The sequence below is a fragment of the Hemicordylus capensis genome, chromosome 2, assembly GCF_027244095.1.
Source record: "Hemicordylus capensis ecotype Gifberg chromosome 2, rHemCap1.1.pri, whole genome shotgun sequence".
Taxonomy (NCBI): Eukaryota; Metazoa; Chordata; class Lepidosauria; order Squamata; family Cordylidae; genus Hemicordylus; species Hemicordylus capensis.
The window spans coordinates 218,174,827-218,195,590 of record NC_069658.1 but is presented as its reverse complement, the minus strand read 5'-3'; the positions used below and the strand labels follow the sequence as shown (position 1 = coordinate 218,195,590).

At 48.7% G+C, this 20,764-nt stretch overlaps 1 protein-coding gene across 1 annotated transcript; it reads left to right on the top strand.

Annotated features, from left to right (window-relative positions):
* Positions 1-4,546: 4,546 nt before the first annotated feature.
* On the top strand, positions 4,547-20,364 carry LOC128347980 (procathepsin L-like). Its single transcript, XM_053303392.1, has 7 exons — positions 4,547-5,493; positions 8,395-8,517; positions 9,316-9,465; positions 10,815-11,039; positions 14,044-14,212; positions 15,942-16,056; positions 19,870-20,364. The coding sequence occupies exons 1-7, from the start codon at positions 5,242-5,244 to the stop codon at positions 19,967-19,969; spliced, it is 1,134 nt and encodes a 377-aa protein (XP_053159367.1). The 5' UTR covers positions 4,547-5,241; the 3' UTR covers positions 19,970-20,364.
* Positions 20,365-20,764: the final 400 nt, after the last annotated feature.

Sequence of the window (20,764 nt, the reverse complement as noted above, 5' to 3'; positions counted from 1 at the left end):
TTTGGAGGCCCCTTATGCAGCATTAAGGGTTGGGGAGGATGCACTCCCCCCGCCGCGTTTCCCCTGCTGATGCTCGGTTTCTTAAACATCAATCGGGGCAGCAGTGTACCTCTCTGCCGCCCCCTTCGCTATGTTTTCCGGAAGTAGCGGACGCGCCCGCATGCGGACTTCACAAGAGTGCGCCCAACATGCATGCACATGAGCATGTTGCGTGTGGTTGTGCACATCATGTGCAGGCCCATCCGCTACGTCCGGAAAACGTAGTGTTTAAGAAACCGGGCACCGGCGGGGGAAATGTGGCGGGCGAGAGTAAGTGCATCCTCCCCTGTCCTTAAAGCTGCATCCCGCCGCCACCGAACTGGCACCCACATCCCTACGTGGTATATAAATCAAATAAATAAAGAAATAAAATAATAAATACCAGTTGCAGGGAAATAACAGCAGGAGAGAGGGCATAACTCTCTCTAAAAGCACTAAACTACAACTTAAAAGCATTGAAAAATATTATTTCTTGTTTACACAGTCAGACAGGTGTTATTGACTGGTTTGTTTTACCCAGACATCGAGTCCTTCCCAAGGACCTGGGATGGCTGAATTTTATTGTCAATTGTTATAGATATCGTCGCAGAATATAGGCTGTTCCCAGTAAAGCTGCTTTTTGTAATTGGCTGATGGTGATTTCTGTGGCCCCTATGGTGTTGAGGTGCTCTTCAAGGTCTTTTGGAACTGCACCCAGGGCGCCAATTACCACTGGGATGATTTTGGTCTTTTTCTGCCACAGCCTTCCAATTTCAATTTGTAGATCTTTGTATTTTGTGATATTTTCTATTTATTTTTCTTCTATTCTGCTATCCCCTGGTATTGCTATGTCGATTATTTTGACTTGTTTCTCTTTCGTCTCGACTACAGTTATATCTGGTGTATTGTATGGCAGATGTTTGTCTGTTTGTAGTCGGAAGTCCCATAATATTTTTACATCTTCATTTTCTTCAACTTTTTCAATTTCACCCTTTCCCCTAACTGTAAATCTGGGGGCTACATATTTTATTTTATTACAAGTTAATTTTAGCCCGTTGAATAATGGGCGCTAGGAAGGGAAGGGGCCCATATTTGCCCTCCCGCCCGGCTCCGTCGCTGCCAGGCCTCGGCGGCAGCTCTGCTACCACCTCGGCCGGCTTCCCCTGCCACTTCTCCCCCCTGCCCAGCTTCAGGCCCCAAATTCTCCCTCCCGGCTCCGGCGTGGCGGCGGAGCCTTGCCCGGCTTCCCCCACCGCCTTTTCCCCCCTCATTCAGCGGCCGGGCGGACTCTGGGGGCGCCGCCGCCGGCCTCCGCGGCTGGGCCGGGCCATTCGCGGTCGGCTTTGTGCCGCTGGCTGCCGCCGGACTCCGTGCCGCCGCCGGCCTCTGCTCCGTCTTTTTTGGCTGAGGTGGCGGCTCTGCCGCCACCTTGGCCAGTTTCCCCCGCCGCCGCACACCCGGCCTTTTCGGGGTGGCCGTTTCTGGCCGCCCAAGATGGCCGCCGGTCGTGTCTCCCTTGCACTGTTCTGGGCATGCGCTTCGTGCATGCCCAGTACAGGCCAGGGAGGCACGAACACACGCCTTGGTGTCCACAGACGGACACCAAGGCTTTTATTATAGAGGATATTTATATCCCGCTCTTCCTCCAAGGAGCCCAGAGTGGGTTATGTTTATTCTCACAACAACCCTGTAGGGTAGGTTAGGCTGAGAGATATGCAACTGGCCCAGAGTCACCCAGTGAGTTTCATGGCTGAATGGGGAGGAATTGAACTTGGGTCTTTGCAGTCCTAGTCCAACACTCTGACCAGTAACATTGACTCTGACTTCTGTTGTTTTCGTTTATTTTTGAAGAAAAGGCAGCTGTGCCCCACTCCCTCTCTAACATGACTTGGGACTATGTAGATCAGGGATTCTCAACGTTGGGTCCCCAGATGTCGTTGGACTTCAACTCCCATAATCCCCAGCCCCAGTGGCCTTTGGTTGAGGATTATGGGAAGTCCAATAACATCTGGGGACCCAACGTTGAGAATCCCTGATGTAGATGGGATAGCCCAGAGGTTCTCCAATGTGGGTTTCCACTCCAGTTGTTGTTGGACTACAGCTCCCATCATTCCTTGGCCATTGTGGATGTCAGAACCCCTGCCTCAAGGAATTCATCTTCATGTTGAAGCTCGTTCCCCACCACCATGCTTGGAGGACGTTTAATGGAGAGGGCTTTGTTTTGCTGTTCTCCTAGTTCTCTGGGCTACCCTTGCTTCATCTACTGCTTTCACTGGGAGTTCAGGTTTTTATGAGTGGTTGCATTAGCGATTGCCTGTTTTGACTGATGCTATTTCTCCCCCACCCCAATATTTTTTTTCAACATTTTCCCCAAGATCAAGCCATTAAAATCTCCAGGATTGCTTTCAAAGGTCATTCCTGGAGACTCCAGGTCAGTCCTGGAAGGTTGCCAATCTTAGAAAATACAGCTTTATGGCCTCACCCTGGGGCGGCCCTTCCGTGAGGCAAGGTCAGGCAGTAGCCTCAGGCAGCAGATTATTGGGGCACCTGCCAGATGGCAAAATCCCGTCCTGCTGCCACCGTTGGAGCAGGTCTTCAGGACTGATCTTCAGGATCCCTGCAAGCTTTGCAAGGAATGCCTCTCCCCGCACTCCTTCCTTCTCCCGGCCCGCGGTGCCACTTTCAAAGCTTGGAAAGGTCAGTTTTGAAAGAAGGGTCATGGGGCAAGGCATGACGTCTCGCCTCGTCTCAGGCACATCATACTCTGGTCTATCCTGGTTTCATCTAGAGCTTTCATTGGAAATCTGCTTGGCTTTTGTACACTAGCAGCCTGAGAACTCCTTTTGGGATCTAAATGATGGAATATAAACTTCCAAAAACAGGGCAGTTATTCTTTTATTTTAACATATGAAGCAGTTAACAATACCCTGGCAACCCTTGCAACGATGTGGCAAATCCCTTCTCTTTGTCCTGCCATTTAATCAAGGTCATCTTCTGGAAGATGCATAGGTCTGGTCTCTTTTGGTAGCAGCTCTTCAGTTGTTAATCTCTCTCTCTCTCTCTCTCTCTCTCTGAGGATCTCTGCCAAGCCACATCTCTGTGCATCCTCAAGCAGTAGGTCAAACTCTGGCCAACGCACTGACTATGGCTGTGTTGGTGTCAGGATGATGCACTAGAGCAAGGCTCTTTCACTAGCTAGTTGCACTAAGTCTAGTGTTGCACTAGCACAGGGAAGTACAACTCCAATGCCCCCGTGGGCCAGAACCAACCATAACTTGGTCTGCGGGGGCTGAGGTCCATTTTCAGCACACTACTACATTAAAATTCGTAAACAATATTAATGAAAGCAATTCTTGTGGATCCCCCCCCCCCATCAAGGGACACCAAGGATAGTGGCCACAAAATAGGCCCTGTCCCTGCTTGGTCAGTGGGGCCCCTGGAGTGCATGCCAGCCCCGGACAAATGCCAGGTCCCCATCTCTCCCTAGATTGCTGTTGCTTTCAGGATGCAATCCTAGGCATGCTTACTGGACACACTGTGGGATGTATTTTTGAGTTAAACATGCATAGAATGGTGTTGTAAGGCAGTTTCCAGACAGGAAGGAGGATGGCCCCCCTCAGAGAAGAGGAAACTGACCCAAAGAGTAATCATCTGCTAGGAATGTACAAAACTGGTTCAAATGGGTTCGATTCAAACCAGCCTGATTTGAGCTCAAACTGGACCAGCCCTCCAAAAATGGCCCATTGCTGCTGCTGTGTGTAAGGTTACCTCCCACCCACTCATCCCTCCCTTTTCAACCCCATAGGGTTCCCCCCTTTGCTTGTAAATGGGGATCCTTACTGGATTCCCCTTTGCAAGCATGCAGAATCGGGTTGAACCAGTTTGACTTGGTTCTGGTGCAGAACCAAACTGCTGTCCGATTTTAAAGAACCGGCTCGCAGACTGGGCAGTTCAGTTTGCTTTTGGTTTGAGCACAAACCAAACTGCTTGTAGCAGTTCCAACCGTACAAGTTCCGTGCACACCCCTACCATATTTCTTTCTGGGGTGCTCCCTGCCTGTTCCCGCCTGAGGCTGCTGGTGTTTCCTGAGCAGCAACAACTGGTGCACACACTCATCAGACCACCGCTGCCATGTGCATCTCGTTGGGTCTTAAGTGGCCAACCGCACTGAGGCAGAATTGCTTGTCAGTGGGACCATCAAGAGCTCTTCATGGCTCCCGCATTGTGTAAGCTTGCAGTTGTGCAAACGACATGTTTGTAACGAGATGTGCAACCTGTGGCAAGCCTCATACGTTATTCTGGGACGTTTGTGCAATAGTGCCATTCTGAAAATCCTGGTGATGTAGAGCGGCTGTGCCATTTTTTAGTACTAGCATAAAATTGTTCATTGCACAAACACAGCATTGGTCAGGATGTAGGCAGCCTCTGTTATTCCATGTGACTTTTGATTTTATTTTTTAAAAAAACTTCTGCTGACTCTTCATGTTTGATGGTGCCATGATGATCTTTTTAATTTTTTTTTTAAAAATTGGGGATTTGCCTTGTGATGATTTTATTTGAACAGGTGCGTTACAAATAGCTGATTTGGTATGAGGTATTGCCTGCCATGTGGCAGGAGTTGGCTGGAAGATTAGGAAAATAGGAACATAGGAAGCTGCCTTATACCGAGTCACACCACTGGTGCATCTAGCTCAGTACAATTGCCAACCACGAGGGTTCTGTTCCTGGAAATCCTCGCGGTTGGCGAATTTGTGGTAGCCGAGGCATTAAAGTCAATGGGAAAAGGGGGGTTAGGGGAATCGCGGTCGCAAAGCAACCAAAAACAAGGCAAAAAATTGAAAGAATTGTCTCCTGACCCTCAGAAAGGACCTGACCCCCATAAATCGCCCCCTGACCCCAAGAAATGACCCTCTGACCCCAGAATTGACACCCTGATCCCCAAAGTTACCCTCCCCCAGATTTTTTTTAAAAAACGCCAAACCATGTATACACAAGTCACAGCTGGCGAGGGTGGTGTCAATTTCCCAGTCAAGGATACTCAAATCTGTGATTGGGAAAACTGTGATAGGCGAGGGACGACTCTATTGACTACACAGATTGGCAGCGGCTTCTCTAAGGTTGTACCCACCTCCACTTCCGGTTCCCAAATGTCCTGGGTCTCCTGCTGGATGTCTCTTGGCCCCAAAGCCTTCTGAGGATGTGTTTGCCCTCCTAGACAAAGATATGCTCCCAACCTTGGCAGTGATGATGTTGACCTGGCTGGTCTTCCCCAAGACTTTGGCCTTGGAGGGAGATTGGGAGGAAGACAGCGCTGAAGAATATCTGGATCAGGAAGTCAATGCCAGACAAGGCCTGGGGGTGAGCTATATCCGGTACCCAGAACTGAAGGCAGCTCATGCCCCAGAATACCTGGATCTGGTCTTGGAGGAAGCTTGGAAGGGATGGAAGGAAGCCTATGCTAAAGAATACCTTGAGGTGAGTTTCTTCTGGCACAGCTAGATTTGCTGTTTACTTGTTGCTACAGAATACTTCTGAGCATGTTTAGAGGATATTTTCCCCATGAGAATGTCAGTTAGAAATTGGGGGGGGGGCAAAGGTTTCCTGTGCACATGAAGGGTGCTTTCTAGGGTTCAGTAAAAATCATTTTGCTGGGTCAGATCAAAGATTTCCAGCACTCTGATGCTTCCAGGAAGTCCATGAGCAGGGCCCAAAGACATCACCCCTGCTTGCTTGTGCCCCGCATGTGATATTCAGAGATAGATTCAGGGGTGTAACTATAATAGGGCAAGGGGAGACAGTTGTCTGGGGGCCCACTAGGAGTGTGCACGGTTCGGTCCGGCAACATTCCATAGAACGCTGGACCAATCCGGAGGTCCGGCGGTCCGGCACAGGGGGGGCCTGTTGCTTTAAGCGGGGGGGGGTGGTAGTACTCCCCCCCCCGCCACTCTTCCCCCTCCGGCGCTGTTCCGATCAAGGAATCTTCTTGGGGCGGCAGAGTTCCTCTCTGCCGCCCCTGCCTGCCCCTGTCGTTGTCTTAAAATGCCTCCAATGCTGCCCTCGTCGTTCCTAAAGCCCACAGACAAGCGCTAGCGGCGCGCATGCGCCCTGCGCGCCGTGCGCTCGTCTCTGACGCTGCTGCGCGCACTGTGACGTATGCGGCGCCGCATACGTCACGGCGCGCGTGGCAGCGTCAGAGATGAGCGCGCGGTGCGCAGGGCGCTTGCGCGCCGCTAGCGCTCATCTGTGGGCTTTAGGAACGACGAGGGCAGCATTGGAGGCATTTTAAGACAACGGCAGGGGCGGCAGAGAGGAACTCTGCCGCCCCAAGAAGATTCCTTGATCGGAACAGCGCCGGAGGGGGAAGAGCGGCGGGGGGGGGTAAGTACTACCACCCCCCACTTAAAGCGACAGGCCCCCCCTGTGCCGGTCCGGGGGGCCTCTGAATCTTGCACACCCCTAGGGCCCACTGCCTTGGGGTGGCCCCCAGAGGCAAGTCACATGACTGACTCCCCCAGCCGCACACCCGCCTGGGCTTCCTTCAGTTGTATTCATCCTCCGAAACTGATGTGAGTGTTAAGACCTGGAGCTACCAGAACAGCATGTCTTTCTCTAGTACCATTACATGATTTGCATCGTCCACAATTTACAAAACTTAAAAAAATAATAATTTAGGATGATGTTCTAATGTGGCACATAGGGGTGTGTGTGTATGTATGTATGTATGTGTGTGTGTGTGTGTGTGTGTGTGTGTGTATATATATATATATATATATATATATATATATATATGTGTGTGTGTGTGTGTGTGTGTGTGTGTGTGTGTGTGTGTGTGTGTATGTATGTGTGTGTATACCCTGTCTCCCCGAAAGTGAGACCTAGCAGTAATTTCTGATGTACCGCTAATTGCCCTAGTGCATTTTTTTGGGCTAAAATTAATATAAGACACTGTCTTATTTCTGGGGAAACTCTGTGTGTGTGTGTGTGTATAGATAGATATATGAATTTTACTATGCTTTTTGTTACCACTATTCAGCCTCATTTAAGATTTCTTTACTTCATGAGCTGAGCTTCAGTGAGGGGGAGCCCATTTTAAAATCTTGTCTCTGGGCCCACTCCAGCCTTGCTATACCCCTGGGTAGATTGTTCCTGTACATCAGGGTTCAATTAAACTGGATGGCTAATAGTTCTTAAGAACATAAGGACAGCCCTGCTGAATCAGGCCCAAGGAAGCCCATCTAGTCCAGCATCCTGTTTCACACAGTAGCCCACCAGATACCCCTGAGGAGCCCACAGGCAAGAGGTATGTGCATGCCCTCTCTCCTGCTGTGACTCCGTAGCAACTGGTATTGAGTATTGTCTCGATAATCTCCTTTTTTATTTTGTCATTTTTTAAAAAATCAGAAGCCCTTTTTTTTGATGGAAAACTGCTTTAGAAATAAATTGAAGCATAAGAACATATACAGTGTTCCTCTGAAGGGCGCTATGTACAGAAACACACACTTTTTCTTTTCTGGCTCTGTTTCTTGTTCTACCAGGCTCCATTTCCCGAACGTTGGCTTCACCTCACTCCATCCTATTCAGCCCTTGACTTTCCAGATCTCTCCAGTTTTAACCACATTTTACTCTGTCACCCTTTGGTCTTGTCCAGGGCGAGGAAAGCAGTAAGTCTGAAATCAAAAAGACCTTAAATGTGTTGACACCCTCTACATGCTCAGAGGTGCTGTCTTCCCTAGCCAGCCTTCAGCAACAAATCCCATTAACTCTGATTAAGTTCCAGAGCCGTTGAGCCACAGTGAACATGGAATTCTTTGCCATGGGATGTGGAGATGGCCACTGGTTTGGATAGCTTTAAAAGAGGCTTAGGTCAATTCATGGAGGACAGGTCTATCAATGGCTACAAGTCTGGTGGTTATAGGCCACCTCCAGCCTCAGAGGCAGGATGCCTCTAAATCCCAGTTGCAGGGAAGTAACAGCAAGAGAGAGAGTGCATATTCACATTTTTTAAATATACAAAAAGGGATTAAGCTTTGTCTATTCACAGAGGACCTGACATCAACTCATAGGCATTGCTACATTAACAATCCCAGCTATAAAACAAGGGGCTCCTGTTCTGCCCATCAGCCTAGATCAAGGACCTCTTGCCTGTGGACTTCCCAGAGGCATCTGGGGGGCCACTCTCTGAAGCAGGATGCTGGACTAGATAGGCTTCCTTGGGCCTGATCCAGCAGGGTGGTTCTTATGTTCTGTTCTAACCCTGGCACAATCAAGGTTTTCTGCAGTGGAGTTCCAATTCAAGGCAAGGTCCTCCTAACGTTTTTCTGATCCTCTTTGAAATTGGGGATGTTTCCTCCATACCCTGCTGTGCCCCTTTTCCAGGAAGAAGAGGCCTTCCGTAGGGCAGTCTGGAAAAAGAACTTGCAGAAGATTCAGGATCATAACCACGAGGCTTCCCTGGGGAAACACACTTATCAGCTGGGCATGAACCACCTTGGAGATCTGGTAACTTGTACTGTGTGCATTCTGTTTCTGGCATAATTCCCGAACCCAGCCACCAGAGGGCCTGAAGATAGGACCCTGTCCCAGAGTGCATGTTTGGCGGAGGGGACTGGAATGTGGGAGAGTGATTTTGCTCCATTCCCCATTGCACCTGTTGCTAATTGTGTCCTGTCCCTATTAGAACATGTACCAAACTAGTAATATATCGTAGCAAGTAGAGAGGAGAGCTGGTCTTGTGGTAGCAAGCATGACTTGTCCCCATAGCTAAGCAGGGTCTGCCCTGGTTGCAGATGAATGGGAGACTTGATGTGTGAGCACTGGAAGATATTCCCCTCAGGGGATGAAGCCGCTCTGGGAAGAGCAGAAGGTTCCAAGTTCTCTCCCTGGCAGCATCTCCAAGATAGGGCTGAGAGAGATTGCTGCCTGCAACCTTGGAGAAGCCACTGCCAATCTGTGAAGACAATACTGAGCTAGATAGACCAATGGTCTGACTCAGTATATGGCAGTTTCCTATGTTCCAAGTGCTTCCTGTACATTATTTCAAACTGTACAATGGCCTTGTTAGGTAGGCCATCATTCGTATCCCCATATTGCGGTTTCCGGGCTGAGAGAACAGTCATATATCTAGGAACACCTAGTGAGTTTTGCACCAAGATTCGAACCAGGGACCTTCCTGTTCTGTGTTTCATTCTTAGCCACAACCCTGCTCCAGGATTTTGGGGGGGAAAACAAAACACAGCATTGGGGGTATAGACACACAACAACCTGAAAGTTGAAAAGTAACTCTTTTTCCCTTTTCAGACTGATGAAGAATTTAACCAGATGCTAAATGGCTTCCATCCCAGTCCACGTAGCAGGAATGTAGATTTCTTTGAAGAATCTACTGTTCTGGAGACACCCAGGGAAGTGGACTGGCGCGTCAAAGGTTATGTCACCCCAGTGAAAAACCAGGTGAACTGAGAGCAGCCAGGGAAGTTGATGATGAAGCCAGAGGGATTCTTAAATGCTTACAGAGATTATGATACGATGGATATTTATGTACTGCTTTTCAACAGAATTTCCCAAAGCGGTTTACATAGATATAAACAAACAAACAAATACAATGGCTCCCTGTCCCCACATGGCTCACAATCTTTTAAAAAAGCAAGAGACACCAGCAACAGCCACTGAAGGGGTGCTGTGCTGGGGATGGATAGAGCCAGTTGCTCCCCTCCCACGAAATAAAGAGAATCACCACTTTTAAAAGGCACCTCTTTGCTCAGTTAGCAGGGGAACATTCAAAGCTTGTGGTTTATTAAAAAGTTAACTTTCTAGTCCTTGTGGCTGAAGAGAGAACTCTGAAAGTGTGATTCTCCCCCAAAATCCCACTTCTTCTCTCCCAAGCATTTCAAGCTGAATGTGGCAAAGACAGGACTCTTCGTTTTCTACAAAACCTCTCCACCATTTGCAAATAATCTCTGTTGGAGAGAATTGTCATCTCTGAGGAATATAAACTCACAAAGCCATCTTCGATTCATCTCTTCCTCCCTCATTTCCCATAGTTGTCTTTTTTTTGGTGCATAGCCACCTGAAAAGTGGAACAAGAGATTGTATCCAGAAGTTAGAATTTGGCTTGCTTGTTGATGGACTACAACTCCCATCACCCCCAGCTGCAATAATTTGCAGCAGGGGTGATGGGAATTGTAGTCCAACAATAGTTGTACAGCCTCAGGTCGACCACTTTGTGCTATGAACGATGTTGTTCTGTTTAAATAACATCAATCATGATTCATTTTTTTCTCCTGGACATGAGCCTCCATGTTCAGAAACAGCTGATATTTGAATAACAGATACTGGGTGGGAAACAGAGGACTGTTGACTTCCAGCATTTCCTGTGGGCTTCTCTGAGGCAACTGGCTGATCACTGTTGGAAATGGGATGCTGGACTAGAGGGGCCTTTGGTTTAATCCAGCAAGACTCCTCTTATAGCACTTACATTTATATACCGCTCTATAGCCGGAGCTCTCTAAGTGGTTTACAATGATTTTAGCATATTGCCCCCAACATTCTGGGTACTCATTTTACTGACCTCGGAAGGATGGAAGGCTGAGTCAACCTTGAGCCCCTGGTCAGGATCGAACTTGTAACCTTATGGAGATCTATTGAGAGCAAAATGGAACCACCCAGTACAGGGGCAGTCTACCCCTGATTATTAAATGCTGGGGCAGGAGAGGGCTGTTGGTTTCCTGTGGACATCTGGCTGGGTGCTGGATCAGATGGACTTTTGGGGTGTTCCAGCTGGGCTCTTCTTGCATTTTCAGGGCCACTGTGGATCATGCTGGGCGTTCAGTGCCACCGGTGCGCTGGAGGGTTTGCACTTCAAGAAAACAGGAAAGCTGGTTTCACTAAGTGAACAGAACCTGATAGACTGCTCCCGGAAGCTGGGGAACCATGGATGCAAAGGAGGTTACATCACCCGTGCCTTTGAGTACGTGCAGGATAACAAGGGCATCAACTCGGAGCTTGTCTACCCCTACTTGGGGAAGGTAAGGAGATTCTTAAAAGCAACTTTTCAGCTTCCAAGAGAATGGGTCATTTTGGGCTACAGCCAGGAAGAAGGGAGAAGACCTGGCCCAAGGCTGCCAGTTTCTTTCTGCTATGGAATCTCCTGTGGATTTCTCAGTCTTGTGCTCTGCTGGTGCCATGGGCAGCTAAGTAACTTGCCGAAAGCAGGTGAAGTCTTCTATATTCTGCCCATCACTTGTGAACTGCGGGACTAGTCTTGGGATGTTGTTGGAATTTCGAACTACATTTTAGCCTTCAGTTTATAAATGAGTTTATTGTCAAATCCTAGAGTTGGAGGGGTGCCTTAGAGACCATCCAGTCCAACCCCCTGCTTAATGCAGGAAAACCAGAGTTACAGCATTCCCAATGGGTGGCTGTCCAGTGCTGAAGATTTCTAGCAATGGGGAACTCGCCAACCCTCTGGGTAATGGGTTCCATACCGTTATCAAACTGCCCTTAAAATAAAGAAGTTTCCCAAAGGTTCAGCCAAACTGAACTTGTGCCCATTAGGCCTAGTTCTGCCCACTGTGGGGCGGGGGGCAGCAGAGAACAAGTTTTTTGTCCTCTTTTATGCAACAGCCCTTGGGAATTTGAAGAAGGCGATTGTCTGTCTGGTTCTGTTCTCCAGAGTGCTTTCTACATTACATGCAACAGTTTTGCAACGTGCCTGCTAAGTGTGCTTCCGTACTGCCTGCGCTTTGACATCACTTGAAGTGAGGTGCCGTCCAGATTTCTGATGCCCTATTTCGGGTTTTATTGCTGCCCTTCAGCACTACAAAGTTGCATGTGCGTTGCAGGAAAGTAGTAGCAATTTTCCGTTGTAGGAGGGTTGCAACGATGTTGCCCTGGTGTAAGTGGTGTGGTGTGGATGGTTCATTGTGGGGGGTGATCTGTTGATATCACCCCTTCCCACTTCAAATTTATTTCTCTCTTTTTATTTTATCTTTCCCCCTTATTTTTTCTTATATATACACTGTGCGAAGGGGGAATGGCAGGTGGGTGGAGTTTTAAGAGCCAAGAGGCTCTGCCCAGGCTTGCTTTACTCACCACTTTTGGGGGGGAAAGCAAGGGGGGCATCTGCCTTGACTCCCCTGCTCAAAATCCACCCGATCCCAAAATTCCCTGATTTTTATCTAGTGGCCCTTTCTGCTATTTTGTTTTGCTGGCTTGCTTGTGCAAGGGTGCAATGCTGCAAGTAAATTCTCATTTTGGAGCAGCGCTTCCCCCACCATTGGGTTTTTGTTATTCTTTTTGCTGTAACACTTGTGCAAGGGCGCAACAAGACAATTAATTTTTTTGTTTTTGAATGGCGCTTTCCCTGACAGTTTTGCACAAGGGAGACAAGATTTTTTTTTTTAAAAAGAAGATGTCATGTCATCTCCCCACCTCCTCTGTGACCCCATTGTTCCAGAATGGGGCAGGAGGAGGGGGCAGATTATGCAGTTCCAGGAGAATATGGACACTACCCGCCTGGAAACCACGTTGCAGTGGAGAGCAATATGAACGGCCACCAGCCTACCACCGGTTGCAGTGGAGAGCAATATGAACGGCCACCAGCCTACCCTTTACTCACAGTTTGAAACCGTTGCACCATTCCATCATACCTTGCAACACTTCTACCAGCGCAATGTTCGTAATTTGGAAAACACCCAGGTGAAACACACCCAGTTTCGTTAACCTTTCCTCATAGGGCTTCTTTTCCAGATTCCTGACCATCTTCATTGCCCCTCTCTGGACCTGTTCCAATTTGTCTGCATACTTCTTAAAGTGCAGCACACAGATCTGGAATCACTACTCCAGACAGTGCAGAACAAAGTAGAACCATTGCTTCTTGTGACTTGGAAGCTGTGGTTCAGTTCATGCAGCCTGTAATCGCATTGGCCTATTTTGTGAGTGCATCACAAGCTCAGCTTATGATCCACAATAATTGTGAGATCTTTTTCACATGTGCTACAGCCAAGCCAGATAATATCCCGCATTCTATATCTGTGTGTGATTTTCTTCCTCCTCACAAATGCAGAGCAGAAGGAAGCCATGCTATGTAAATGAAGTAAAAAAATTATTTATTGTTAATTATTTATTTCTTCTTAAATGTTTATACTGCCTTTCATTAACATAATCTAAAGGCAGTTTACAAAACATTTAAAACAATATGAAACTTTAAAAACTGCACAATGAAAATTAAATTGAATATACAGATACAACTCTAATTAAAAGTTTTAAAAAACATGTACAATAGAACCATAAGCTACAAAGCAGCAGCAGCAGCAGCAGCAGCAGCAGCAGCAGCAGCAGCAGCAGCAGCAGCAGCAGCAGCAGCAAAACACTCCTATAAAGGCCTGGGTTAAAAGCCAAGATTTTACTTGCTTTCTAAAAACTGTGATGGAGACTGGGGAATGGATGCCCATGGGGAAAGCATTCCAAAGTCTGGGGGCAATAACTGAGAAGGCCCTGTCCCGCGTGCATGACAGCTGAGCCTCCCTCATTGTCAGCACACGGAGTATGGCCCTGCCCTGATGACCTCACTGAGGAGGCAGAAACCCTTGAGAGCAGGCGGTTCCTCAGGTATCCAGGGACAAAACTCTGAATTGGACGCGGAAAGAGATTGGGAGCAAATGTAGCTCTTTCAAAATGGGTGTAATATAGTCCCAGCGAATAGCTCCAGATAACATCCTAGCTGTGGCATTCCCCACTAGCTGCAGTTTCTGAATAGTCTTCAAGGGCAGCCCCATGTGGAGTGCATTACAGTAATCCAGTCATGACATGACTAAGGGGCCAGATCTGCCTCCTTGAGAAAGGGACGCAGCTGGTGCAATAGCTGAAGCTGTGCAAAGGCATCCCTGGCCACCACCTTGCCCTGAGCTTCTAAAAGCAGAGCTGGGTCCAGCAACACCCCCAAGCTCCTTCAAGGGGAGTGCAACCCCACCCAGAACTGGTTGAAATAAGATATTTAAAACACAACCCTGCCTTGTCTCCTCTCCTAAGGATGGATCCAGCTGCCATTTCGACCCCCTGCAAAGAGCAGCCGATTGCACATCCCTGGTGATGGTTCAAGAGGGGAGCGAAGTTGCCCTGGAACAAGCTGTAGCAACGGTTGGACCAGTTTCAGTTGCTGTGGATGCCAGAAGCTCCGAGTTCCATTTCTATAAGTCAGGTGAGGTACCGGTGATGGACTGAGGAGAGGGATATTACCTTTTCCTAGGATCCACCCTCAGTCGAGAGATGCTCTGATTCCCATTTAGGAGCACACCACTCCTTCAAGGTAGGCCGCCGCCAATGGAAGTCTGGTCCGGAACCACTAGCAAGGTGGTTCAGAGCCAACTTCAACAGACCTTAGAACAGCCTGTATTTACAAAGGCCAGCTTTAGGTCAACAGTATAGTTTTGTGGTTGGTTCTGAAGAGAATAGGAATATAGGAAGCTGCCATATACTGAGTCAGACCATTGGTCTGTCTATCTCAATATTGTCTTCACAGACTGGCAGTGGCTTCTCCAAGGTTGCAGGCAGGAATTTCTTGCAGCCCTATCTTAGAGATGCCAGGGAGGGAACTTGAAACCTGAGGGGAATATCTTACAGTGCTCATACTTCTAGTCTCCCATTCATATGCAACCAGGGCAGGCCCTGCTTAGCTAAGGGGACAAGTCATGCTTGCTACCACAAGACCAGCTCTCCTCTCCAGTCTACAGTAGCATGATTATCATGTTTTGGCACCACATAGGGAAACGTTTTTCAAGGACTCCACCAGCATCTCTTAAAACCAGACTGAATTCGCGACTAAGCTTTATTGAGAAAGAACACGAGTTGCACACGATAAAGAAATTAGGAAAGCAAGTACAGGCCCTCCACAAGATGTTGCAGGATATGTTGCAGCCGGTCTTGTGGCAGCAAACATGAATTGTCCCCTTTGCTAAGCAGGCATCTGGCTGGTTTGTGTTTGGATGGGTGAATACATGTGAGCTGTAAGGCATTCCCCTGAGTAGATGGGGCTGCTCTGGGAAGAGCACCTGAATGCAGAAGGTTCCCAGTTCCCTCCCTGGCATCTCCAGGATAGGGCTGAAAGAGACTCCTAGATGGACCAATGGTCTGACTTGGTATAAGGCAGCTTCTCATGTTCCTAGGGAGGTGGCAGAGGAGATTCAAGGCTCTGAGTAATTCATTGGGGGCCTACATTTTGGAGCAGGGAACAGGGAACTTTCTTCCTAATCCTTAAGAGCAACAAGAGCATAACTGGTCTATGGGAGGAGACCTGGTCACAAATTGTCCCCTTTGCTAAGCACGGTCTGCCCTGGTTTGCATTTGAATGGGAGACTACATCTGAGCACTATAAGATATTCCCCTTAGGGGATGGGGCTGCTCTGAGAAGAGCATCTGCTTGGCTGCTTGCATGCATGCAGAAGGTTCCAAGTTCCCTCCCTGGTAGCATCTCCCCAATAGACCTGAGAGAGACTCCTGCCTGCAGCCTTGGAGAAGCTGCTGCCAGTCTGCGTAGACAATACGGAGCTAGATGGACCAAGGGTCTGACTGGTATATGGCAGCTGCCTATGTTCCTATCTCTAGTGTGCATGAGTTACCTGGGCTTCTGGCCAAGCATTCTCATTCTCGCCTTGGTATTCTCTTCTCCAGGCTAAACAGAAGCAGCTCATCCAACTATTCTTCTAGGAGTTGGTTTCTGGAACCCTCACCACCTTGGTTCCTCTCCTCTGAACCCATTCTGGTGTCTCTCTGTCTTCAAACTTTTGTGTTGACATGCAAAATGCATTTCAAGACAGCAGCTGTGGTAGCGTGTATGTCTGGGGGCGTTGAGCGTTCCTACCCTCTCATTGTCCTCTTTTCCTCTTCCATTCCAAACTCTCTTCTTCTTTTGTGGCCTCTCTTCTGTCCAGGAATACTTGCCAGCAGATCGTGCAGCCACTGGGTGAACCATGCCATGCTGGCGGTTGGCTATGGAACCTCGCAGGACAATGGGAAGAACATGGATTACTGGATCCTAAAGAACAGGTGACAGGAAGGGGATGTGGAGTTATGGCTGGTTTTGTGGTAGCAAGCATGAATTGCCCCCTTTGCTAAGCAAGGTCTTCCCTGGTTTGCATTTGAATGGGAGACTACATGTGTGAGCGCTGCAAGATATTCCCCTCAGGGGATGGGGCTGCTCTGGGAAAAGTACCTGCAGGCTTGCGTGCAGAAGGCTCCAAGTTTGCTCCTTGGCGTCTCCAAGACAGGGCTGAGAGAGACTCCTGCCTGGGAGAAGCTGCTGCCGTTCTGTGTAGATGATACTGAGCTAGATGGACCTATGGTCTGACTCAGTATAAGGCGATTCCTATGTTCCTGTGAAAGGGCAGCCAAGGCAGTGATTTTGTGGCCTGCCAACAGAATGCCCATCACGATGATGCGGGTGATGAGAGGAAAGCTCCCCACCTCCCCATCTCTATGTGTCTGTCAGAGGAGGAGAAAGTACCCAGCGTAAGACATGAGGCTTGTTGTGTTGAGGACTCTGATAATGGCACCCACTGTGCCAGCAGAGTGTTTGGAGACAAGGGAGCCTGCTGGCCTGTTCTCAGCTGCTCTTTGGTGCCACCACTGTGGATGGCCAGGGAGTGGTACTGCAGCTGCCAGCTCAACAGGGGGCCGATGGCATAAAGGGCAAACAGAGTTCCTCCTGGACTCTGACTCCCACCCAATTCATTGCTCAGGAGCAGAATGAGCTGTTCTCAGACTCTCTACTCAATCACTGGATGACCTACTTCTCTCCAGGCTGCCAGCTGGGGGCAGGTTTCCTGCATCTAAACAGTAACCCTAATGTGCACCATGTTGTTTTTAAACAGTAAGTGGAAGGCATTCCCTTCCATGGAGCACAATTAAAAAGATACACTTGGGGATGTTGTGCTGAACCCGGGCACTTTCCTTTGTGTAGCTGGGGTGATGCTGGGGTTTTTGACACCTCTCTCAGCCATGTCCCCTATTCCAGCTAGACGGCTGCAACAAAGACTTCCAAAAATTTGGTGGTGAACAGCTAACCCAGGGGCTCTTAACCGTGGGTCCCCTGATGATGTTGGACCACAACTCCCATCATGTCTGGCCACAATGGCCAAATGCTGTGGATGATGGGAGTTGTAGTCCATCACGCTGGGATGATGGGAGTTATAGCTCAACGACATCTGGGGATCCAAGACTGGGAACTCCTGAGCTAACCAATCTATGGTGGCATAAGCCTTTGTGGATGAGAGCCCGCTTGTTCATATGAATGGAATGTTATCCTTGGTTCGCTGGTAGATAAATACATGTACGTGTTTGTGCGTGGACATGTCAACTTGCAGCTGTCTGAGGCATGTCTGCATTGGTCCTAAATGTATACAAGATGAAAACAGAGAGGGACCTCTTCCCACACTCGCGATGGTGCTATCTTCCTAGAGGGGCAAGTTGCCCTCTCCTCACACTGGGAAAGCGACAAAGTCCAACTGAGATCCCAACAATAGCTGCATGTGGCTACAACTATTACATAGCTATAGCTGTGTTCAGTTTATAGATTCTGAAAAGTGCTGTGGCAAGAGATAAAGCTGAGAGTCAGGACTTCCCCTGTTCAGATCTCAGCTCAGAACTGACATGAGTGCCTCATGTGACCAAAGATGGTCAGGAGCCACCCAGAGGAGACATCCCCTCAGGAGGAGAAGCACAGCCCAACTGAGTCCCCCAGCCCCAATGAAAGCCCTTAGACCTATCTGATCCTGAGCAGCCAGAGCATCTTGCGGTCAACTACCAGTTGCCTGAAGGCCAAATCATCAGTATGGGGAAAGAGAGATTCCAATAGCCATTGCTGCTGTTCAACCCTCCCCAGATGCTTGGTCTGAATCTTGTTGGGATCCATGGTATGGCCCAACGAAACTTAAGAGAAGTCCCTGAAGAAAACCGGAAGGACATGTATGAGAAAGTCATGCTGTCTGGAGGCTCATCCCTCTTTGAGGGACTGGAAAAACACTTTATGCATTAACTCATGGCCGTGGTGCCAACCAACATTAAAGTTAAAATCACTGCCAACCCATTGAGGAAGTATTCCGTCTGGACTGGAGGCTCCATCCTTGAATCCCTGAGGAACTTCCAGCCCTGCTGGATTAGGGAGGAGCAGTACCGAGATTACGGGTCCTACATCATCCACAGGAAGTTCTACTGAGATGGCTGGATGGAGCACGTAGGTAGTTTGTGGCCAAGATGGCTGGAAAAGAAACCAATCAATCAATCTCTTTGCATAGGCTGGAAATATTCTTGAGCAGGATGTCAATGGCGGTCTCTTAGGTAGAATCGGTACAATCAGGCAGCTAGTCACCATTATACAATTAGCGGGTCACCTGACCTATAGCTGGATAATGCGCAGGATTAGTACGGAGGCAGGGGTCTTTTTTATTGGTGTGTGCAGAAGGTCCCCAGTTCAATTCCTGGCATCTCTAGGGTTAAAATAGTGCTGAGCTGAAATGCTGACCCATCTGCAGGAAGAAAAAATAGGAGAGCATGGGGGTAGGGGGGAGGAAGAGAGCCTTGCCAACAGCAGAAGTTTTCTTATCAACTATTGGCAGGTATCCTTTCCCCCCAAATGCCACTGTATACCCCCCTCCATTTGGAGTTAGAGTCTGCTGAATCAATTGCTTCTTAGCTGCTTGAGAGCTGCTGCCTTACTGGACACGGGCTTAGAAATGGGTTTTTTTTCCTTTAAATCAAAGTGGCCACACAGCCGAGGGGTGTCAGGTTAGTCAAGCAGTTGATCTCTTCCCCCACCCCCCGCAGCAGTGGGGGGAGCAACTGCTGTGATGTCACAGGCTTACGATGATCTTCCTCTGAACTCCGTAGGCGAGCCTTGCCGTTCACTACAGCCACTGCGCTGAGCGGACATGCCCAGAGGTTTCTGCCGCTCACCGCCGCTGGGAGTGGGGAGAGGAGGAGGTCGACTGCTCAGCTCACCCCGCCGGGTGGCCACCCCTCGGCCACTTTGATTTAAAAAACAAAACACATTGGCCCGCCGCAGTGGGCAGGCGCGAGGCGGCTGTAGGAGCCCCTCCGGAAGTTTAGAGGCCACAGACCGGGGCCCCAAGGTCCGGGGGTTAGAGCGCCTCTGAGTATGATGGAGTGTTGTCCAGATGGAGCAGAGCTGAATAATCAGTTTAAATTCTAGTTGCCAGCCTGTTGTCTCTCAGAACTGAATGGGAGCTGCTGGAGACCAGAGCTGTTACTGCTGCATAGCCCTGGCTGCATAAGCCTCCAGCATTCGATCTGTTGATAGGTTTCAAAGATGAAAGGCAGAATCCATTCAACTCACAGCCCTGATGCAAACAAGCAGCATCAAAATCTAAAAATACATTGATATATCAGCGCTCATATAGCAGAGAGAAATCTATCACATAACACTAGAACCAGGGGTCATCCCATGAAATTGATTAGAAACCTAGGACCAACAAAGGGAAGTACTTTTTCACACAACACATAATTAACCTATGGAATTCTCTGCCACAAGATGTGGTATTGGCAACTAGTTATGATGGCGTTAAGAGGGGTTTGGATAACTTCATGGAGGAGAGGTCTATCATCAGCTACTAGTTGGAAAGCTATAGGCCACCTCTAGCCTCAAAGGCAGGATGCCTCTGAGTACCAGTTGCAGGGGAGTAACAGCAGGAGAGAAGGCATGCCCTCAACTCCTGCCTGTAGGCTTCCAGCGGCATCTGGTGGGCCACTGCATGAAACAGGATGCTGGACTGGATGGGCCTTGGGCCTGATCCAGCAGGGCCGTTCTTATGTTCTCATTATTTTTTCATCTCTGCTCTCCTACAGCTGGTCTGAGGACTGGGGTGAAGAAGGTTACATGCGATTGGTGAAAGGAGCTGACAATCACTGTGGAGTGGCCAGGCAGGCCACCTACCCCACCTTGTAACCCGCTAAGAAGCTGGGATCCCATCTTCCTGAACCTCTCCAGCTTCGGACCTTTGAATTGTTGCCTTTTGAGCTGCTGCTTCCAATTTTTGTTGTTTCCTAACAGGGTTGAAATAACATCTTGTGTGTGTGATTCTGGGTTTCTGCAACATTGTCATCGATCAGATGGGGCTTGGGATTTTCTGGTGAAGTCTGTATTGCTGATTTCATAAACTTAAAATTCTGCCATCTTAGAAGAAGCATTCCTCCCGTGCTCACACACCCAGGAATGCCTCTTCCAACATTGTGTCTGCACGGATGCGTCAAATAAGAAGAAAGGATAATTTCTTGAGAGAGTCTTATATTCACATGCAAATGAGGCAACCCTAATTTTTCAATTAAAGATCATGATTAATCGAGGTGTCTAAATCTGTTAGTAACCTATAATAACCTGATCAGGCCTCCTTTATCACAAACCCTTTACCTATGGAGCGAGCACTTTTTAATGGCTTCTCTGTGGTGGGCAGAGGCGCTCTTACCCGTGGACTTTAGGGCTAATGTCCAGGGTCTCCACAGTCCCTGGCGCCCCCCCCCCAATCCTCTTTAGTCTGTCCTGGGTGGTGTGGTCACCCGGCAGAGCATGATGATGCTTAATTTGCAGGGGAAGGGGCCCTCCAAAGTCCTTTAGGTCCGGGCTCCAAAATTACCTAGGTGCACCTCTGGTGGTGGTTTCTCTCATGTTTAGTAAGCTGATATTTCTGGCTGATGTACTGCACAATGTTCTGCATGTGTTGTGAAAGAATGTGCACACAGTTGT

What these genes read in the sequence shown, in the direction of transcription:
- LOC128347980 (XM_053303392.1), top strand. Translation starts at nt 5,242, where the DNA reads ATGCTCCCAACCTTGGCAGTGATGATGTTGACCTGGCTGGTCTTCCCC. An exon ending in TGAACCACCTTGGAGATCTG is followed by an intron (nt 8,518 to 9,315) that starts GTAACTTGTACT and finishes TTCCCTTTTCAG; the next exon opens with ACTGATGAAGAATTTAACCA. An exon ending in TCTACCCCTACTTGGGGAAG is followed by an intron (nt 11,040 to 14,043) that starts GTAAGGAGATTC and finishes TCCTCTCCTAAG; the next exon opens with GATGGATCCAGCTGCCATTT.